This window comes from Streptopelia decaocto (genome assembly GCF_964273445.1).
Source record: "Streptopelia decaocto genome assembly, chromosome: 2".
In the NCBI taxonomy this organism is placed as follows: domain Eukaryota; kingdom Metazoa; phylum Chordata; class Aves; order Columbiformes; family Columbidae; genus Streptopelia; species Streptopelia decaocto.
Window position 1 is genome coordinate 121,597,075 of NC_138655.1, and position 17,050 is coordinate 121,614,124.

General features: G+C 39.6%; 1 protein-coding gene across 1 annotated transcript in view; it reads right to left on the minus strand.

Moving 5' to 3' along the window:
• Window positions 1–2,848: 2,848 nt before the first annotated feature.
• Window positions 2,849–17,050, minus strand: part of CMC1 (C-X9-C motif containing 1) — a 46,294-nt gene continuing 32,092 nt past the window's right edge. Inside the window, exons 3-4 of the mRNA XM_082046174.1 lie at window positions 6,083–6,173; window positions 2,849–4,647 (exon numbers count right to left, since the gene is read on the minus strand). Coding sequence (XP_081902300.1) covers window positions 4,533–4,647; window positions 6,083–6,173 — 206 coding nt within the window. The 3' untranslated portion in view covers window positions 2,849–4,532. The remainder of the gene's footprint in view (window positions 4,648–6,082; window positions 6,174–17,050) is intronic.

A 17,050-nucleotide genomic window follows, 5' to 3' on the forward strand; every position in this document is an offset into this window, starting at 1 on the left:
CTTTAACTCATAGTTTATATCTTGCGCTGCTTCCCGTGCAGGAGAAGGGGGCAGCGACGTTTGTGAAGAGCGATGGCAGAAGAAGCACCGATCCCTGCAAGAGAAGAGCAGGATCAGGGAGAGCTGCTGTAGGCAGCGCTTCCAATCGAGTCGCTCATTGCTGTGGCCAAACCGTATCGTCTGACAAGGAAGATCCCCAGATCTGAAGTCACTTGGGAGGCAGCTGCCTTGTGAAGCATCTGTTGGTCCGGAGAGTACAATCAAATTTTGACTTGGGCTGGAAAAGTCATTTAAATCTATGCCGCTGGTGGCTTACAGTGCTTTTTCCATTTCTAGAAGTGAAAGCTTTTCATCACAGTGACAGCAAATTACATGCAGGAGGAGCTATAATAAGGGGTTCTGGCATTTTGTGCACACACACATGCATTTGTTATTTAAAACCATAAAAATGTATAAGGACCAAAGTCCTTAAGTATGTTAAATGACACACACACACACACACAAAAAATACCAGTTGGATGCAAACTGAACATTTAAAAACTTCACCCAATCCACATATTTGACAATTCTTAATTCACAAAAGCATTAATTCTATTTAACAGAAACAGAATACAGCTTTTGTTGGAGGTGTTTGCTTTGCACATTTGAGTGTATAGAAAACTGATGAATATGTATTTGGATATTTGGAGAACTGGACTGACTAACCTTCTAATGACTCATACATATACTTCCACCAATGTGTTCATTTTGACGTGAGTGGATTAAAAAAATATTTGCTTTACAACTGCTGAGTTTTCCTTTTATGTGAACTGGCCATATTGAAGAAAGCAAACTCTCAAATTAGCTGCAATGCCTCGTCCAATTTTTACAGCTGGAAAAAGATGAGAGCAGCAGTGGACACGTGCTGGAGTTACAGTGAGACAACACCCACGCCAAGTAATATAACAAACACAGCCCCAGGTAAGTATTATATGAACTATACCCGTGATGTAAAGCAGATTTAATTTTATTTCAAAACCAACTTGGATTAGACTCTGAGGCTCCTACACTTGGGCACCTGTATTTTCAGTGATGCTGTGGCCTGGTAAAGGAAGAGTGAGAAGCTGCGGCACCGGACCGACTCGCCTGCATTTGCTTCTGATCTCCAGCCAGGGCCTGTGAAGAACAGGGGTTGCAGAGCAGTAAGGTGTTTCCCTTCTGCTTTTTTTAAATTATCAGCACTAAAGGTAAACCCTGTTTTTAACTGAGCTGCAGCTGAACCATGTTAGAGCGAGATAAGGACTTAGCAAAACCAGTCGATTCAATGTGAATCACGCTAAGCCATTTATTACAGAAACAAGTCTCCTTATATACGTAACTATATTCTAATCACGCGTCCACGCTCCAGGCATGGATTTGCTAAATGAGTATCGTGGGCTGTCCGTGCTCTGGAGTCTCACTGATGATACGTTCGATGATTCACGCCACGCCAGGACCCCGGTGATTGTGGAACGCCCCTCTTTCTCACAGCAGACTCTGATCTCAGCTTCTCGAAGAGGCCTTGAGATTCCTTTGAGCCTGACTAATTCAGCAACAGGTCTTTATCTATCAAGACCCCTCCACAGAACCATATCTTAAACAAACAAACAAACAACAGTTCTCTGTAGTAAATATTAACTGAGATCAGTGTTCAGCAGAATTCATTTCATTATATTTTAAGATGGAAGAGACAAAGTGGGTCGAACATCAAGATACAATAACTAAGTGGTAAGGTGATGGTGTTTGAGTATAGATGTTTGAGCTAGGTGAGAAACATGAAAGAAAGAACAAGGTGCTTACTATTGCTGAACTGATTTTTAACTAGATAGAACACTTATATTTCAACTGTATTTGACCATTTTGGACCAGCAGAGTAAACAGAGAACACAGGAATTACTTGCAGGAGTTCCTTGAGGAGCGGTGTGGCTGTACTAGATGCGAGGCAGAACGGTTCTGGCTCAAGGGATAATGTTTCACTGCAGCCACAGGTAGTTCTGTTCCTCTTTGAAAACCCTCTGAGTTACAAACCACCACTCATCTCTCCTCCCAGTTTTCGTTTTACTCTATAAAAGCAAACATTTAAATAAGCATATATCTTTTTCCTTCTTCCTTGTAGATACCACATTTGTAGGGGCCCTGTCTCAGGAGTTTGAAAAGAGCTTTAATACACCGAAAGAGCATAATCTCAAGTGAAAAATGCAGGTGTCCTGGGCGCTTGCCAGGTTCTCCCAAGTGCTACAAAGAGGCACTGATACTTGAGTTAGTCCCTGCCTCTGCACTTGGGTAAGCTTTTTATATTAATAAGGTAACTTGAAAACACTGGAGACAGACCTAAATAAATTCCACCGGTCACTACTCCTACTCAGAATAATAATGTTTAAGAATGCTGCAGAACTGATTTCAAAATGAAAAACAACACATGAAGAAACATCTAGAGACCCTTAATTAGAGTTGCAATGCCTGGTTTAGCTGGAGATGGCCAGACGAAGTTCTGCGTGTCTGCACCCACCTTGGGTCCCTTCCTGATCGCCTGTTGCCGGCTCCTCGCAGCAACCACGGGCAGGTACCGGGTTGTGTTTGGTTGGGAGGTGGAAGGACTGACGGGGGAAGACGGCCAAGCTCTTGTCATTCACAAGTAACTTCTGACAAAATAGAAGTGCTATTTAAAAGAAAAAAGCTGCCAGTTCACTGCTGAAGCACAGCTGAGGGCTTTGTCAATACTACTGATGTTTTCTGACATTGATTCCAATCTGGGGCTGCTCACTGTTAACCTGCGCAGGAAAGAGAGGTTGCAGCCCAGACAAAAACAAAACCAAAAGCAATTTCCTAGTTCAAGTTTGTCACTTCATAGTACTCATTCTTTCATTTACAATTTAAATGCAAGATGTAAATGCAATTAAATACAGGATACAGCACAAGACTTAAAGGAAGTGAAAGGTGTGAAATCAAATCAAAACTAGGAAACAACAAATTAAGGCCATGGGTGTATTACAGAGGAAGTTGATGCCAGAGCCAAGGGCAAAGCCCAGTGCTAAGTGTGTGCCACGCTAAACAAAGAAGGAGCTGCCAATAACCCAGTTCTTCCTTACACACCCCACAGTGCAGGTACAGAGAAACGCACGGCTGGCAGCGTCAGTCGGTGTGTACAATTCCAGGCTTGACAGCAGAGCTTGGTTATCGGCACAGAAGTGGGTTGTTCCAGTCCTTCACGTACAGTGTGTATAGAATGGCACAGAATAAATGGCAAGGAATAATCTGCAACATGAACTTCAGCATTTCACATGCATGTGTCTGAAAGTCTGACACGCATTTCCTACCTGAACAGCTTTAGAGCAGTACTGGTTTTGTGGTGAAACACTACTAAAGTAAGTCAAATTTTGCATGTTCTGATGGGAAAAGTAACAAATCCTACTACTTAGGTAAAAAACCTTTTTTCCTTCGTAAAATCAGGCCATTACAGTTACCATGTAAGTGTTCTAAGTGCAGCCCTTCCTTACTCGTAAAGAATTTTTTTAATTTCAAAAAGTGAGTAAAACTTTATATTACTATTTTGGGCTACCTCTAGTGAAGTCATTCATGCATTTGAGAGTTCAACAATTAGGCAGCTTCACATATCAGCATACAAAACATCCTTTGTATGCCCCTTTTTACATAGGGACTTGCTTACACTTAACTTCTGCAAGAAGAGACCTGCGTCTTACATACCTAGTGGAGTTGTTGATTCACCTCTACCTGTACTAATTTTGCGAGTGCACTCCTAAGTGTGGAAGCTTCTACAATCCTTCACTCTGAAAAAGGAAAGCCAGGGAGGATACTGCTCTCCATGATTTTGCCTTCAACGTGCCTTCCCCCAGCCACAGGGAAGGTCTAGATCAGATGAGTTTTCTCCTCTTAAACGGTCAGTCTGGACCACACACAGGCATAGGGCGTCCATTTCTTCTGACAATTCTGAAAATGAGTCACAGGGTAGGCAGAAGTACTATCAGGCTCTTGTATGACTCAACATTTTCATGAAAAAGATAAATCAAGTTGGTCCTAGAAGCTCTTCTCTTCTGCATTTGCCACTCTTCTCTTCTAGTAAGAGCATCAAGAATATCTCCATACACCCTCAGCTTCGGGTGACAAATAGACCAGCTTTAAAGTATATTCAATTTCTGATCCATTAATACAGCTTAAGTTATTCCCCCCTAAGTTTTTATGTAGCCTGTCACACTTAACTAGACACAAGCTCTAAATTCCAAAAGGTCATTTGTAAATTGGTAATGAAATCTCAGGTTCAGACAGAGGAAGGGACCTTTGCAACTTCTCTTGCAAACTGTGATAGCGTGCTTGATAGCTTTAATTACAGGAAATGAAAAAAATTACTTTCAAATTCAGAGATTATTTTATTCTCCATTCACCTCATTTTCTGTATTTCGGTTAAATTCCACAGGGGTACAGATGATTTAAGTCTGTTTAAATCAAGTCAAATCAAAATTGGATATAAAATCTGAAAAGTTAATTCTAAGTTTTAACTACACATTTGAAGTAAACTTCTGTCTTTTTTTCTTAATTCCAGTTGCTCTGTATTCTTCTCTTTGCTTCAAATATTCTGTTTTGCATTCTTCGTAGAATAATGGATCGGAATAGCTACAAGACAGACAAATATATAATACTGATTTTCATTTTGGAATATGGAACAGATATTGCATAAATCATATTCTTAACTGATCTTCCTTTCACAACCAAAGAAAACGTGCCTGCTACAATAATAAAATACCTTTTTTTTAATAAAGTACATAAGTGGTTAAAGTTATCTTCATCAACTCTAAGTATTAAGTTGGTCTGCATTCTCTCATGCTATTGCTCTCTCTGCAGGCACAGTCCTATTCAAGCCGCTACAGTGAAGCCATGAAGAGGAAAGGTAGAAAAAGGGAAAAAACAGCTAGCATTTCAGTTCAGCTAAATAATTTGTTATTATGTGCATTTAGCTTCCTCAGTGTGGGAATTTGCTGGAGTACACTAAAATTTTTTATGCGCTCAAGCAACTATGGGGAAGACATTCAAGTGCATGTCTTGAACCGTAACCATGTAGGCCCTTGATCATTAACTTAAATTCATTTTTCTCATAACTTTCATTTTAAGTATAATTATTCAAACGCTAAACATTTTTTTCAGTAGTATGTATTGGGTTTTGGTGTCATTGCGTTTTTTGTTAACAAAAAAAAAGGGGGGGGTGTGGGCAAAGTTTAATGCATGGCTATATATATATAGACAAGTAAAACTGAATAACTCCAGCAATTTCTCACTGCAGTTAGGCTTGAAGTCTTGCCTGGCTGCACATGTTTTTTCATCAGTTCTCAAATACCTGAGAATAACCGTCACTAGTTTAAAGGCGTTTAATCTTAATCTTGGGTTTAACAGGGCAGGACACATGTTCCACCAAAACACAAACCAACTCCCTTCTCCTCCCAGTCAAACTCAAAAAATGCCCAACTCTCATCCTGGGAAATTGAAGACTCTCACACTTGGGCCTGGGGATAAATGAGGACTCCCAAAAGTGATGTTTCAATCCCCCAGGGCACCAAGTTGACCTCTCTAATATCTACCCATTTCCCATTGCTGCTGCTGTTGCTGTTCACAACAGCAGGACGCTTTCAGGACAAAGACTAAATCTTAAACAGTTCAAGAAGCAAAATCAAAACAAACTTATCCTGCCACAAGAACAGGGTATGAAGGCACATCTACTGCTCAGCCCCATCCCCACTGATGTAATTCAGCCTTGTGAATTCAGGGCTACATGTCATCTGGGCTTAAAATCTAAATCCATCACCATTTCAGTCAAGAAGAGAGTCTTTACAGCCGCAGGACAGCCTCATTAAGGAGATAATATCTTGTTGGTTAAGGCCCTGACCAGCACTTTTTTTAATAAAGTGAAGATACAATTTTCAGAAAATACATCAAATTCACTCATCTGGCAAAACCTTTTTGAGAAGATTTAAGATTTCTACTCATTTCTAGATTAGTAGAGGTCATGCAACAACAACAACAACAAAAACCCAGCAAAAACTCATGAAGGACTTACTAGCCAACCAGACAGTCTTTCAGTGCTGAGTTCTCTTGCCGACACTTCACCACCATAAGAAGACCAGTTTCTTGACAGCATTTAGTAAATGCTGGGAAAACAGAAAAACAAACAAACCAACCACAAACTCAAGTTAGAAAAATGACCACTGGTAAACAAATCTTCCTAGGTGAATATTATTCTATCTAAAAAACCCAACCCCTCACAGACCAGATCTGATTTTTATTAGTATTATTAATATAACCATACTTGGCCTGGAGTGTCATACTGTTTGTGAGGTCTTTGTCACTTGCTTAGCAATAAGGTTTTAATTGAGATTCTCCCCTCTTATCGTATAACACGTTCACACACATACTGCTGTTGCTAATATCAATACATTTCTGAAGTTATTCTTGCAGCAAATCCATGATTCTTGTGTTTGCTTTTCATACTGACTACTTATGTCTACCACAGCAAAACAAAAGGAAGCATGAAATATTAGGTAAGCCAGCGCTGTTCGTGTTTCCTCTGCAATGGAAGTTTTTGACATTATTGAAGCACGTTTGCATCTACAAATTAAGAGGTCAGAAGCGCTGACAGCAATGACTGTCTCAAATGAATGCCACGGCATTCAACCCTTGTGAAGGTTCCCTTGGGACAGGAGATAGGAAACTGTAAGGTCATGGTTCCTTCCTGGCTTTTCCAAAAATCCCTCCTGGGAGCGCAAGGGGAACTCCAGCAGCTTCTCTGCCGGCAGTGCCACATTGTTTTCCATGGCACGACAGTGCTCCAAGAAGGACTGCTGTCTTCTCTGTGTCTTCTCCGTGTTGTGTAATGGCCTGTAGCACTTCAATACGGAGTTTCTTCAAAGTCCAAATGGCCAATAAAGAGCACTGCCCAGAAAAACACTAAGTTTCTGGGATCATGATCTCTGGCGTTTAAGAACAAGAGAATATGAAATGGAGGAGAGACAATGATCTGCCTCCTCCCAAGAGAAACAATCTTGCATCTGCTCAATGAAGTGAAAGTATCCGATCAGTCTTAAGGGTCTCAAGACTTAAAAACAAGTCACTGAGATACTGAAAAAGAAATAGCACTGGGGGCTGGAGGAGAAGCAAAGTCATGGTTAAGGGTGTGGTTTTTATCTGGGAGTAACTCAAATTACGTCCCATTGTTACTAGCACCCTGTATAGATATTTCACTAAATAATAAACTAGGTAAGAATTAGCTGTTATTCCTATCAGGAGACTTCAGACTCTTTTGTTGTAAGGGGTCTGAGTAAGTAATCATCTGTGTTTAACAGGCGGAAAAAGAAAGAGAAAGAGAGAAAGCCAGTTGTCCAAGCTCAACTGGTGGCCAGATGAAGAACAAAGTCAGATGTGCTGTGTCCCCTTCCAGAGTTGCAGCCACTTCTCCTCTTCTGAGCTTTTCCTGGAAGTGATTTACTATCCAGCAAATCTAGGGCACAAAGAAATTGTTATATTCTGGAACATCTCTAGCAAAACCTACAGCTAACCCAGTAACACCCAGGCTACATCATACAAAGGGTAAATCACATTATTTATATACTCAAGGTATATGTACCTTGAGTATCTTTACGTACATCCAGTAGATGCACAGATGAGTATCATACATATATACATGCTCAATGCATTGCTCTTACTCTGTTTTGTCCAAAACCCTGTACTTTGTGTACTCACACTAGAATCTTCCACCTTCTGTAAACAGCAATCAGATATGTAATATTTACACAAGCAGCAATTTTTTTATCACCTCCATTCTTTAATAGCACAGTATCGATACAACATCTGAAGTCATGCAGGAAAACAAGCCAGCAACTCAAACACCTCCAAGCTATTGACCATGTGAAGACATGGGCACGACTGTTAAACGTACCAACTGTAGTGCAGTCCCATACCTGTCCTTGTATGTTTTCAAGACATTTAGCTGAAGTTTCAGATTTGCCTACCAAGTAACTGTTGATCCTGTACGACAATCTAACTTCCATCACATCAAAACTTAAATAAAAAAAGAGAGTTGTGCCTATAGAAGGGCAATCCTGCCCTTTGCGTGTAGCAGATGGCCACCCAAATGGACATTAAGCAATCACGGACCTCAGTGGAACAAAATCCACCTTCTAGTAACCTGGACACTACTAACAGGACTTAAAGCTGAAAGTGACCCAACAGCTGCAAGCAACCCCTACATGAGGCTAATCTGCTTGCCCATGACTACATTAATTAGACTTTTGATAACTTAGAAAAAAATATAATTGTTTGCCGAATGTGTTGATAACAGCATAAACTGTCCTTACACTGCCAAACTTACATATATTTTTGCAAAACTTTGCAAATAACTAATGTCTTCTCTACTTTGAACGTATTATTGATGAACACTTACAATGTGCTTCAACACAGCACGTAATGTTAAACACTGGTAATGTCACCACAAGCCGCTTGAAAATGTACCAGAGGAAAGCAGGCAAAACATGGGTTTAAATTAACTGGTTAATTACTAGTTGGGACATACCCATACTTAATTTCTATGATTTTGTCTGGTATGTGTTTTAGTTTAGACCTAAAATCACACAAATTCACAAGCACAACTTTGAGGACACTTCTAGATAGCTAGAGTTTATGAAGCGGTGTAAGCTCAGAACAATATGAGAAATGTGTTATTAGGTTATCAACATGTTTCTTTGGCTTTTGAAGGTGATTTGATGTTTCTTCTTTTCTTTCCTGGACTATTTACATTGAATGTCTCTACACCAGCATCTCAGAAAAATCATACCTATTATCACATTTCTAAAAATGTCCTTTTTTATTTTTTCTGGGAAAAACATTAGAAGCCTTTGAGAGCTTATGGTTTGTCTGGTGATCAGTTTGATTTCTACTCTCTACAGGTACTTTCTTAAGTGCTGTGCTGTTGTTTGTTTTGTTTTTCTTTTTTGTAGTAATCATTCCTTCTGGAAGCTGTGAAGTAAAAAAAACACTGAAGACAACAGGAGGTCCCTCTCACTTGTTAGCTCACCAGTCTTGATTGGTTCAAGGCGTGATGTCCCAGTGAACAAGACCTGCGCTGCAATTGCCAGCACTCCCTGCCTTCCGAAGGCCCCACCTGCGGTACCTGCCCAGGCACTGCTGCAAAGTGATAAAACCGCTTCCAGCTATCCAGCTTTAGCATTGCTGATGCTAAACAACAAAGGGGAAAACAGGAGCAGGTTAAAGCATATTGGGCATCCTCATATAAGCACACAAAACTTGATTAGTCCTCTCTCCTCTTACTTCCAGCCCTTTAAAATCCCTTTGACAGCCACCTAAGGAGGGTGGTGCAAGGCAGGCTTAGCTATAAATGTTTAGCAGAAACCTTATAGGATTCTAGAGAATGTTATTTTTAATTATGCTCTGTCTTGCTCACAACTCTTTCATGAAACAAAACATCTCAATGTTGAGCAGCACAAAGATTGCTAAAACTACTGGTTTGAAGAACAGCCTTACAGATAGTGCACAATAGTTCCAGATATAATCTCAAACAAAAAAAAAAAACAACAATCACCGCTCATTCCTCGCTCAAGCAAAATCTGTGTCATAGACCAAAGCCTCAGGGTGCATTGTAGCAAGATACCACAACAGGAGCCGATACAAAGGATCTGATTACAAATCTATTGTAGTTTAACACCTCAGCAGCTAAAAGCGGTAATCAGAATGTGAGGGAACCTGCTCTCACACTAAAAGGAACCTCTTTCCTCATAGACTACATATGATACAAAGAACAATTAATTGCTCTTTCAGAGCAGAATTGAGCTTTTTAGAAATCTTGTGCATCATCCAACCTTTACAACTGTAGCAAGTGGTTTTCCATGACTTTACAAATCTGTGCACTGATATAACATCATCTTCCCCCTTGCAAGCAGCGAGCTACCAAAACAGACCCCCAGGCAGCAGCAAAACTAGATGTAAATTTGTGTCAGTCTGCAAATTCATTGTAGACTGTAACACAACGGAAAAAAACATTTCAAACAAACAATAGAAGTTGTCCTAAATACTTACAAACACCAGCTAAATAAAACAAGGGTCAGAGCTCAACACAACAGGAGTGAAAATGCCTTGTTAGAAAGGAGATAAAGCCTTGTCCTCCATAAAATGAACCGTGATGAGGCTTTGCCAGGACAGGCGCGCGTGTGCATCACTGAATGCTCTATGCACAGATAAGGGCAGATCCAGAACTGCGTCAACGAGCTGCAGGTGCCTACCAGTTACCACGGAAACCGGCTGTGGACCCCCCCTTTCACTTGCTGCAGTTATGGCTCATGACATCATATCTGACACAGGTTGGCCCCACAGGCTCCTCTCGGTGCCACAGGCTGCGTCTAAGGGGATGCACACAGAACAAAGAGCTTGTCTGGAGGCTACAGCTCAGAAATAGTTCACTGAACAGTTCGTCACTGATTCGAGGCCAGATTTCATCTTCTTCATCTCTCTCTCAGAAAAAAAGCCTTGTGCTTCTGTTGTAAGGCAAGTCCAAAATGAGTTTTGGGCACAGTTCTGAAAATGGCTCATTACTTTTTGGCCATTATAGCCAGATAGATTGTGACTGCTAAGGCAAGCTTGCAATTTAGTACCTTCTCTAAACCAACGTACGTAAGGCCAAATGGCATCCTTGCCAGGACGAAGGTCTGCTTTCAACTGAACAAAAGCTGAAAAAACATGTTTGAATACAGAGCAATTCAGTTTTGCCAGTCCTCACCTGTCTACAATGGCACGCTAGCACATATATGCCTACAATGGGAAGACCACTCAGCTCCTAGGATTTTCAGGGAGAGACACGAGGGCTTTGTGGCCACGGTCAGTGATGAGTGAGCCCTTCCATGGCCGGACTCTCCAGCAGGGAGCAGCTCGGGGAAGCTGCTGAGTTTGGTCCCCGGCACCTCCAGATCTCCAGCTGCCCAGGATCCATAAGCAGCATTCACTGGGTCTCCCTGTCTCGACTTGCCTACTTGAGAAAGCAGGACATGGAGAAGGACGAAAACAGCTGCACAAATAAGGTTGCAGAAAAATGGAAGAAAGAGCTTTTAAAAGCCACCTGAAATTCTTTCTAAAGCTGTCTGGACATCTGTGGTTTTCTTTTTATAAAAATCCTATTCCAAGTCTTTGTATAATTCCATTCAGATGTAGAATTACACAAACAATGTTGGAGGTATCAAGAATTATTTTGGAAGATCTGACTCTTAGTATATTTGATGGTCGATTGAGAAGTGCTTTAAGTTACAGAGCACTCATTAAGTTTTTTTGGTAATTAGCTAGAATTAGACACAGTAAAGAACTTCGTTTACAAAGCTATTTACAGTCCACATAAATCTTTGCTGAAAAATAGTTAGTATCTAAGAAGAATATTTTTAATAGAATTTTCACCCAACTCTGTTTTATAACTTCACTATTATAAAAGATAATATGGGAAGCAGGTGGAAACAAAAGTGCAACTGGGTAACAGTTTGCTTACCTCAGAATAAAGCGTGGATAAATGATTTCCCCGCCTTTCCAAGCAGTCAGAGAGGCACATGCAACAATCATCACAGTGAAGTGTTGTTGATTTTCAAATTTTAAATGATCAGCTGCATTATCAGAAAGTTAGTTACAAGAAAGTTGGTGGGGGTCCACCAACAGGTGTCCCGATACATACACTTCTTAATTTAATAAAAAAAAAAAAAAAAAAGCCAGGGTACTGCCCATTTTAATCTCAGAACATATTCACAGGTTCAAGAAATATTTGCTCCCATATGATGAAAATAAAAACTTGTCAGATTTTGACTAAAAGAGACAAACAAACCAACATCTGGCATTAACACAGAGCCACAGCTCTGCTGCATAAAGATTTTCTTCCACACCATTAACATTCTTAATCTCAGTGTCTGCGAAACTACAAACAGGGGACACCAAAAAGAAAGCACCATATTTAAGATACAGGTGTTCTTCATGTAGCCTGCAGCACCCCTCCAGCCCCAAGGAGCGGCAGGTTGGTCTCTTCACTGTGCTGCATTCAAAATGAAATAGCAAAATGGGTGTGTTGGACTGTCAAAGTTTCAGTTACATCTATGTAAAGGAAAGGCTTTATGAAAAAAACTGCAACACCCTGTCCCAAGCATTAACTATAAATTTCTTATTATTTTGTGATTTACTAAACGGGGCCAATCAGCAAGCTGATTATATTTGTAGGGGATTTTTTTAAAGTTGTTTGGGTTTTGGTTTGATTGTGGGGTTTTTTTTTGTGTGTATGTACCTTAAATATTTTAAAATGTTAGATACTTAACTTATTCTTTCTGCAAATATGAAAGTCTTTCCATGTCCAAAGAATGAGAAGAACAAAAAGTGTTTGGGATTATCTCCAGCCAGCCAGCTGCATTGAAACGGTGTTGATATGTAAGAATGCCAAGAGATCATCACTATTATTTTCAGTGTATGAACTGTATGTAGCAGGAAGGCCATTTCTGAAAGTCCATTTTTTGCAGACTCAGATTATAACAATACGTGGCACTTTCATATTGACTCAGAATGCAAAGAGCTGTGCAGTTCATATAATATTAGAACTGTAGTTTCATCTATCATAATTATGTAAGTATTTTGCAGATGTTCTTGTACACAACATAAATGAAATATTCTCCATTATCAACATAAATTGATCCTCTCAGGTCTGGCTCTAGTTTATTTAAAGACTTTACAATTTTACTACTTAAGAGAAAGTCCTACAGAGGTGTTATCTCACCATTTATATTTTCTCAACACTTATGATACTGCTATCACACTCTTAAAATTAAAAAAAAAAACAACAAAAAAAACTCCTATTATGATCCAGACCAGGTTTATGTTCTATTCCTGGGATAGGTTTTTTCCTTTACACAAAAAGGAAATAGTTTTGTCCAACATTGGGGTCATTCCTTGAGCTCTACCACTGGGTGCAGAAAAGATGTGCAAGTAACAATGGGGATCTGAGGGGCAATGGTAGAAGGAGGAGGAAAACAGTTCCCTGTAACATGTAAGCAAGGACAAGATTTTAAAATCTATGTTTGTAAAATGGGTACAAAAACATTAAAATGATACAAAACATAATCAGCAATATTTTATGGTGAAGTTATTATGCTTTTAATTTTATATTAAATCGTGATTTATTAGCTTGTTACTTTGAAGATTGCTCAGTATGCAGAGAACAGATTACTGGTGCATTAAATGAGCCAGAGGAAGTAGTAGGATGATCATGAAAAGATTGTTTTACATTGTAGAGTACGAGCTATTTGATATTTCCAACACAGTATAAAAGAAAGCTTCTCTGTAGATTGATCATGGTTCAGTTAACATCACTGAATATCTAATACCTCCAACTCAATTAATTCTCACCTGATTAAGATCAGTCTGATATTCAAACTAAATCATCTCTCCAGTCAAGTAGAAATCAATATTTCTGATTTTACTTTTAAATTACAATAACAAATAAAATACAGGCATCGTCAGTATGCCAGGAGTAGCTTTCCTATTCTGGTCTACTATGGCATGCATAACACAGCTGATTAAAGAATTATTCTAATTTGAGCAACAATATATATAAGACAGATTAATTTGAATAGAGGAAGATAGCATGAAATAATTAAATGCATCTTATATAGGGCAAAGAGAAAATTGACATAAAATAACCTTGATTCTTTCACGTGAACCTCTGTTACCAGATCAAATACTTTGTCTCCACAAATATTCGTTTGCCATAACATAAAAATAATGACATACTTTCCTTTTTCCTGCTTATCACCACCCCCCCAAAAAAGCTGCTCCATTTCAGCTTTTGTAGCTCCAACATACTGCTGGGGGAATCTGTCCTGGGGCAGATGATTCCAGGAATCCAGGAGTTTTAGGGAAGGGATATTCACCATGTTAAAGATCTATCCTCCCGCCCAGTCTTTTCGAGGACACTCCCAGCACAGAAAACCAGCTTTCTCTTAAAATATACAATGCAGAGGATCCTCCAGTAGACCACTGCATCTCTGGTACTCCAGTATGAAATGCTGAGAAGTCACTCATCTTGTGACTGAGAGGTGAATGTACAGCAGGAGAGAATCATCAGGAAAGCAAACAGCCCAACTGTGATCTGCAGAGGCAGAGTATTTCCCAAAACAACTAGAAATTGTTTCTCTGAATACATTGCCTTGGAGCAAAGAATTCGTGTTTTCAATATCCTAGAAACAAATGTGAAGACTTTGCTTTAGGGGACACTTATAGTTAGAGATGAGAAAACAACACACTGCATCAGACAAAGGGCCCACTTGTCCTGTATACCATCCTTCTCAGCAGCCAGTAAGAGCTGCCTCAGAAGAAGGTGCCAGAAAGTCTTCATTATTGAAAAACATTTTCTGAAGTGAAGCTTCTTCCTAACCCCTATCTGTAAGCTTGGCTTACACCTTGAAGCATGAAGTTCTCACATGCCTTTCAAAACCCATATGATCACTCGCCCAGGGGATCTAAACTGACAAGCCTCCCTGAGAAGAGGAGGAATGAATAGATCAAAACCACGCCAATACCAAAAACACATACACTAACCTGAATTCCTTCAACATTTATCTGCCCTGGCTTGCTAAAGTCCTGCTGAAGTCACAGCTACTGCAGTTGTGCTTATTTGTGTCATACTATGAATGTCTCTTTCATTAGCAAGTTTTCAAAACCCTGCTGCAAAAATTAAGTGGCCTCAAAGTGTCCCTTGGCTGGATGCACAATAGGCCACAGCAGTGTGGAGTGACGGCACTCTGACCAGACCAGAAATGCTTGGGGGTTGGGTTTTGTTGGGTTATTTTTTTGTTTGTGGTTTTTGTTTGATTGGATTTTTATTTTTATTTTTTTCCCCAGAACAATCCAGTTACTTGCTCTGTAAATGCCATTCACCTTCACTTAGAAGCATCGGACTTCAAAATTTCCATCTCTTAAACACATAGATATTATAGGTTTCTGGTTTTGGTTAACTGCTCACACCTAGCAAGAGCATTTCTTTTCTGTAATCAAGACTTAGAAGGTGCTTTTCAAATGAACATAGAAAATCTATGGCTTATTTAAATTTTCTGTTTCAAAAGTGACCAAAAATGTATTGTGTTTTGTCTGTTGGTTTTTTTTTTAGAAACCACAATACCACGCCAATGATGAAAACACCTGTAGGGCTCGTAGGGATTCTCCAGCACTTAATTCAAACCAGAATCATCGCTCAGCTGCTGATCTACATTTTGTTACACAAACATTAACAGGGTTTCTGTTGTTTTCAAATCCAACAATCATTAAAGACCAACTTTCTGATGACAAAAAAAAACCAAAAGGGTTTTAAGAACCTAGCATAAAGGAATGACAAATCCAAGAGAGCCATAAATGATGAAGACATGATGCCATTCCCACATGATGCAGAGGCTCGTACTGCGGGAACCTCTCTCCCCAGATTCACTATCCAACCTAAAATTTTCTCCCATTCAGACTGAGAATTGTGGATGTTTGTCAAAGGTATCTCCAGAAACCCCAAGCAACAGCAGGAAAGTATAATCCTTCTGTCCGTCCCAATTAACCCACACTTGTCCACAGCAAATTGTTGGACCTTTTCTTCCTAATTTCATAATGAGCACTAGGAGACAGTGAATGAAACTGAAAAGCAGCAAGTTTAAGAATGAGAAAAACTGTATTATTTAAAAACAAAACAAACCAACCAACCAAACAAAAAAACCTGAGGAACACAGCCAAACACAGTAATTCAAGTCTACCCAGTCAGTACAACTAACAAAAAATAGACAAATACTTAGATAACAAAAGTATGCCAGATTAAAGTAATGAGCGTTAAAAGACAGAGTTCCGAAAAAAAAAATACACGTGCAATCACACAGTATTTTCCGCAGCTCTTAGTTCTGCCACTTGGACGAGGACACGTCAGTTCTCATCATTCTACTTTTCCATATCAGTACTGCACACATGAGATCTGATCAAAATTACTTTTAAGGTATGAGGGGTGAAAAGATTAAAGCAAGTTTTCAGTTTGATAGGAATCCTGAATGCACACATGACAATTTACTAGGGAAAATGTTTTCCTAAGTAATCACAAAGCCAGAAAAGATGATGTTTAAAAAACATCCACCTTAATGCCAGATAGTACTTCCCAGACTATTGCTGAATACTGACAAAATGCTGTGGTAGACAGAATTTATTAGTAACATGCCCTAGTCACTAGAATTTCTATAGAACTTGGTCTTCAACAGCAAATGAAGCTTTGGCACAGATGATGCAGAGAAACATCTGCTTGTTAGCTTTACTGTAGTGGGCACAAGCTTGACCTGATCTGATCTCCCATCCTGGATTTCCAGATTTTTCAGTATTTTTTGTATGTGTGTGTATACACATGTATCTATACATGTGCGTATATACACACACAAACACGTGTATTTTATCCTGAACACACAGAAATCTAGTACACTGTTACATTTATGAAGCTGCAGCGACGCAGCTCTTTAAGAGCTAAAAGCCAAGTCCTCCTGCCTCTGACTAAGCAAGATACCCAGAGCACAGCAGTGCCAAGAAGAGGGTTTACGTCCTCAGAAGACAGTGGAGAAACAGCAAGGGCACAACTAGCATGTAGAAGGCTCTGCAGTGACTATACTTCGTCAGGCAAGGCAAATTTAAGTGCTCAAAGATTACAGCCTGCTAGGCTATTCAGGCACAACTGTCAAGAAAAGCAGATCTCCTTTTCTTCCCATTGAAATTACAAAAAAAAAATATATATTTTTTAAGGAAAGTAAACACATTGCTGTTAAACAGTTTGCTTGGTTAAATAATGATTTGTCCAGTAGAGACACTTGCTTTAGGAATGTTCTTGTCATGTACAAGCACTGCCTTCTACATAAGGCTCCAAGTAAAGCACGCTCAACAAGCACAGCCACCTACTTAAACTGCACTGTTTTTAAACAACTGCTTCCTTTAAGATTGACTT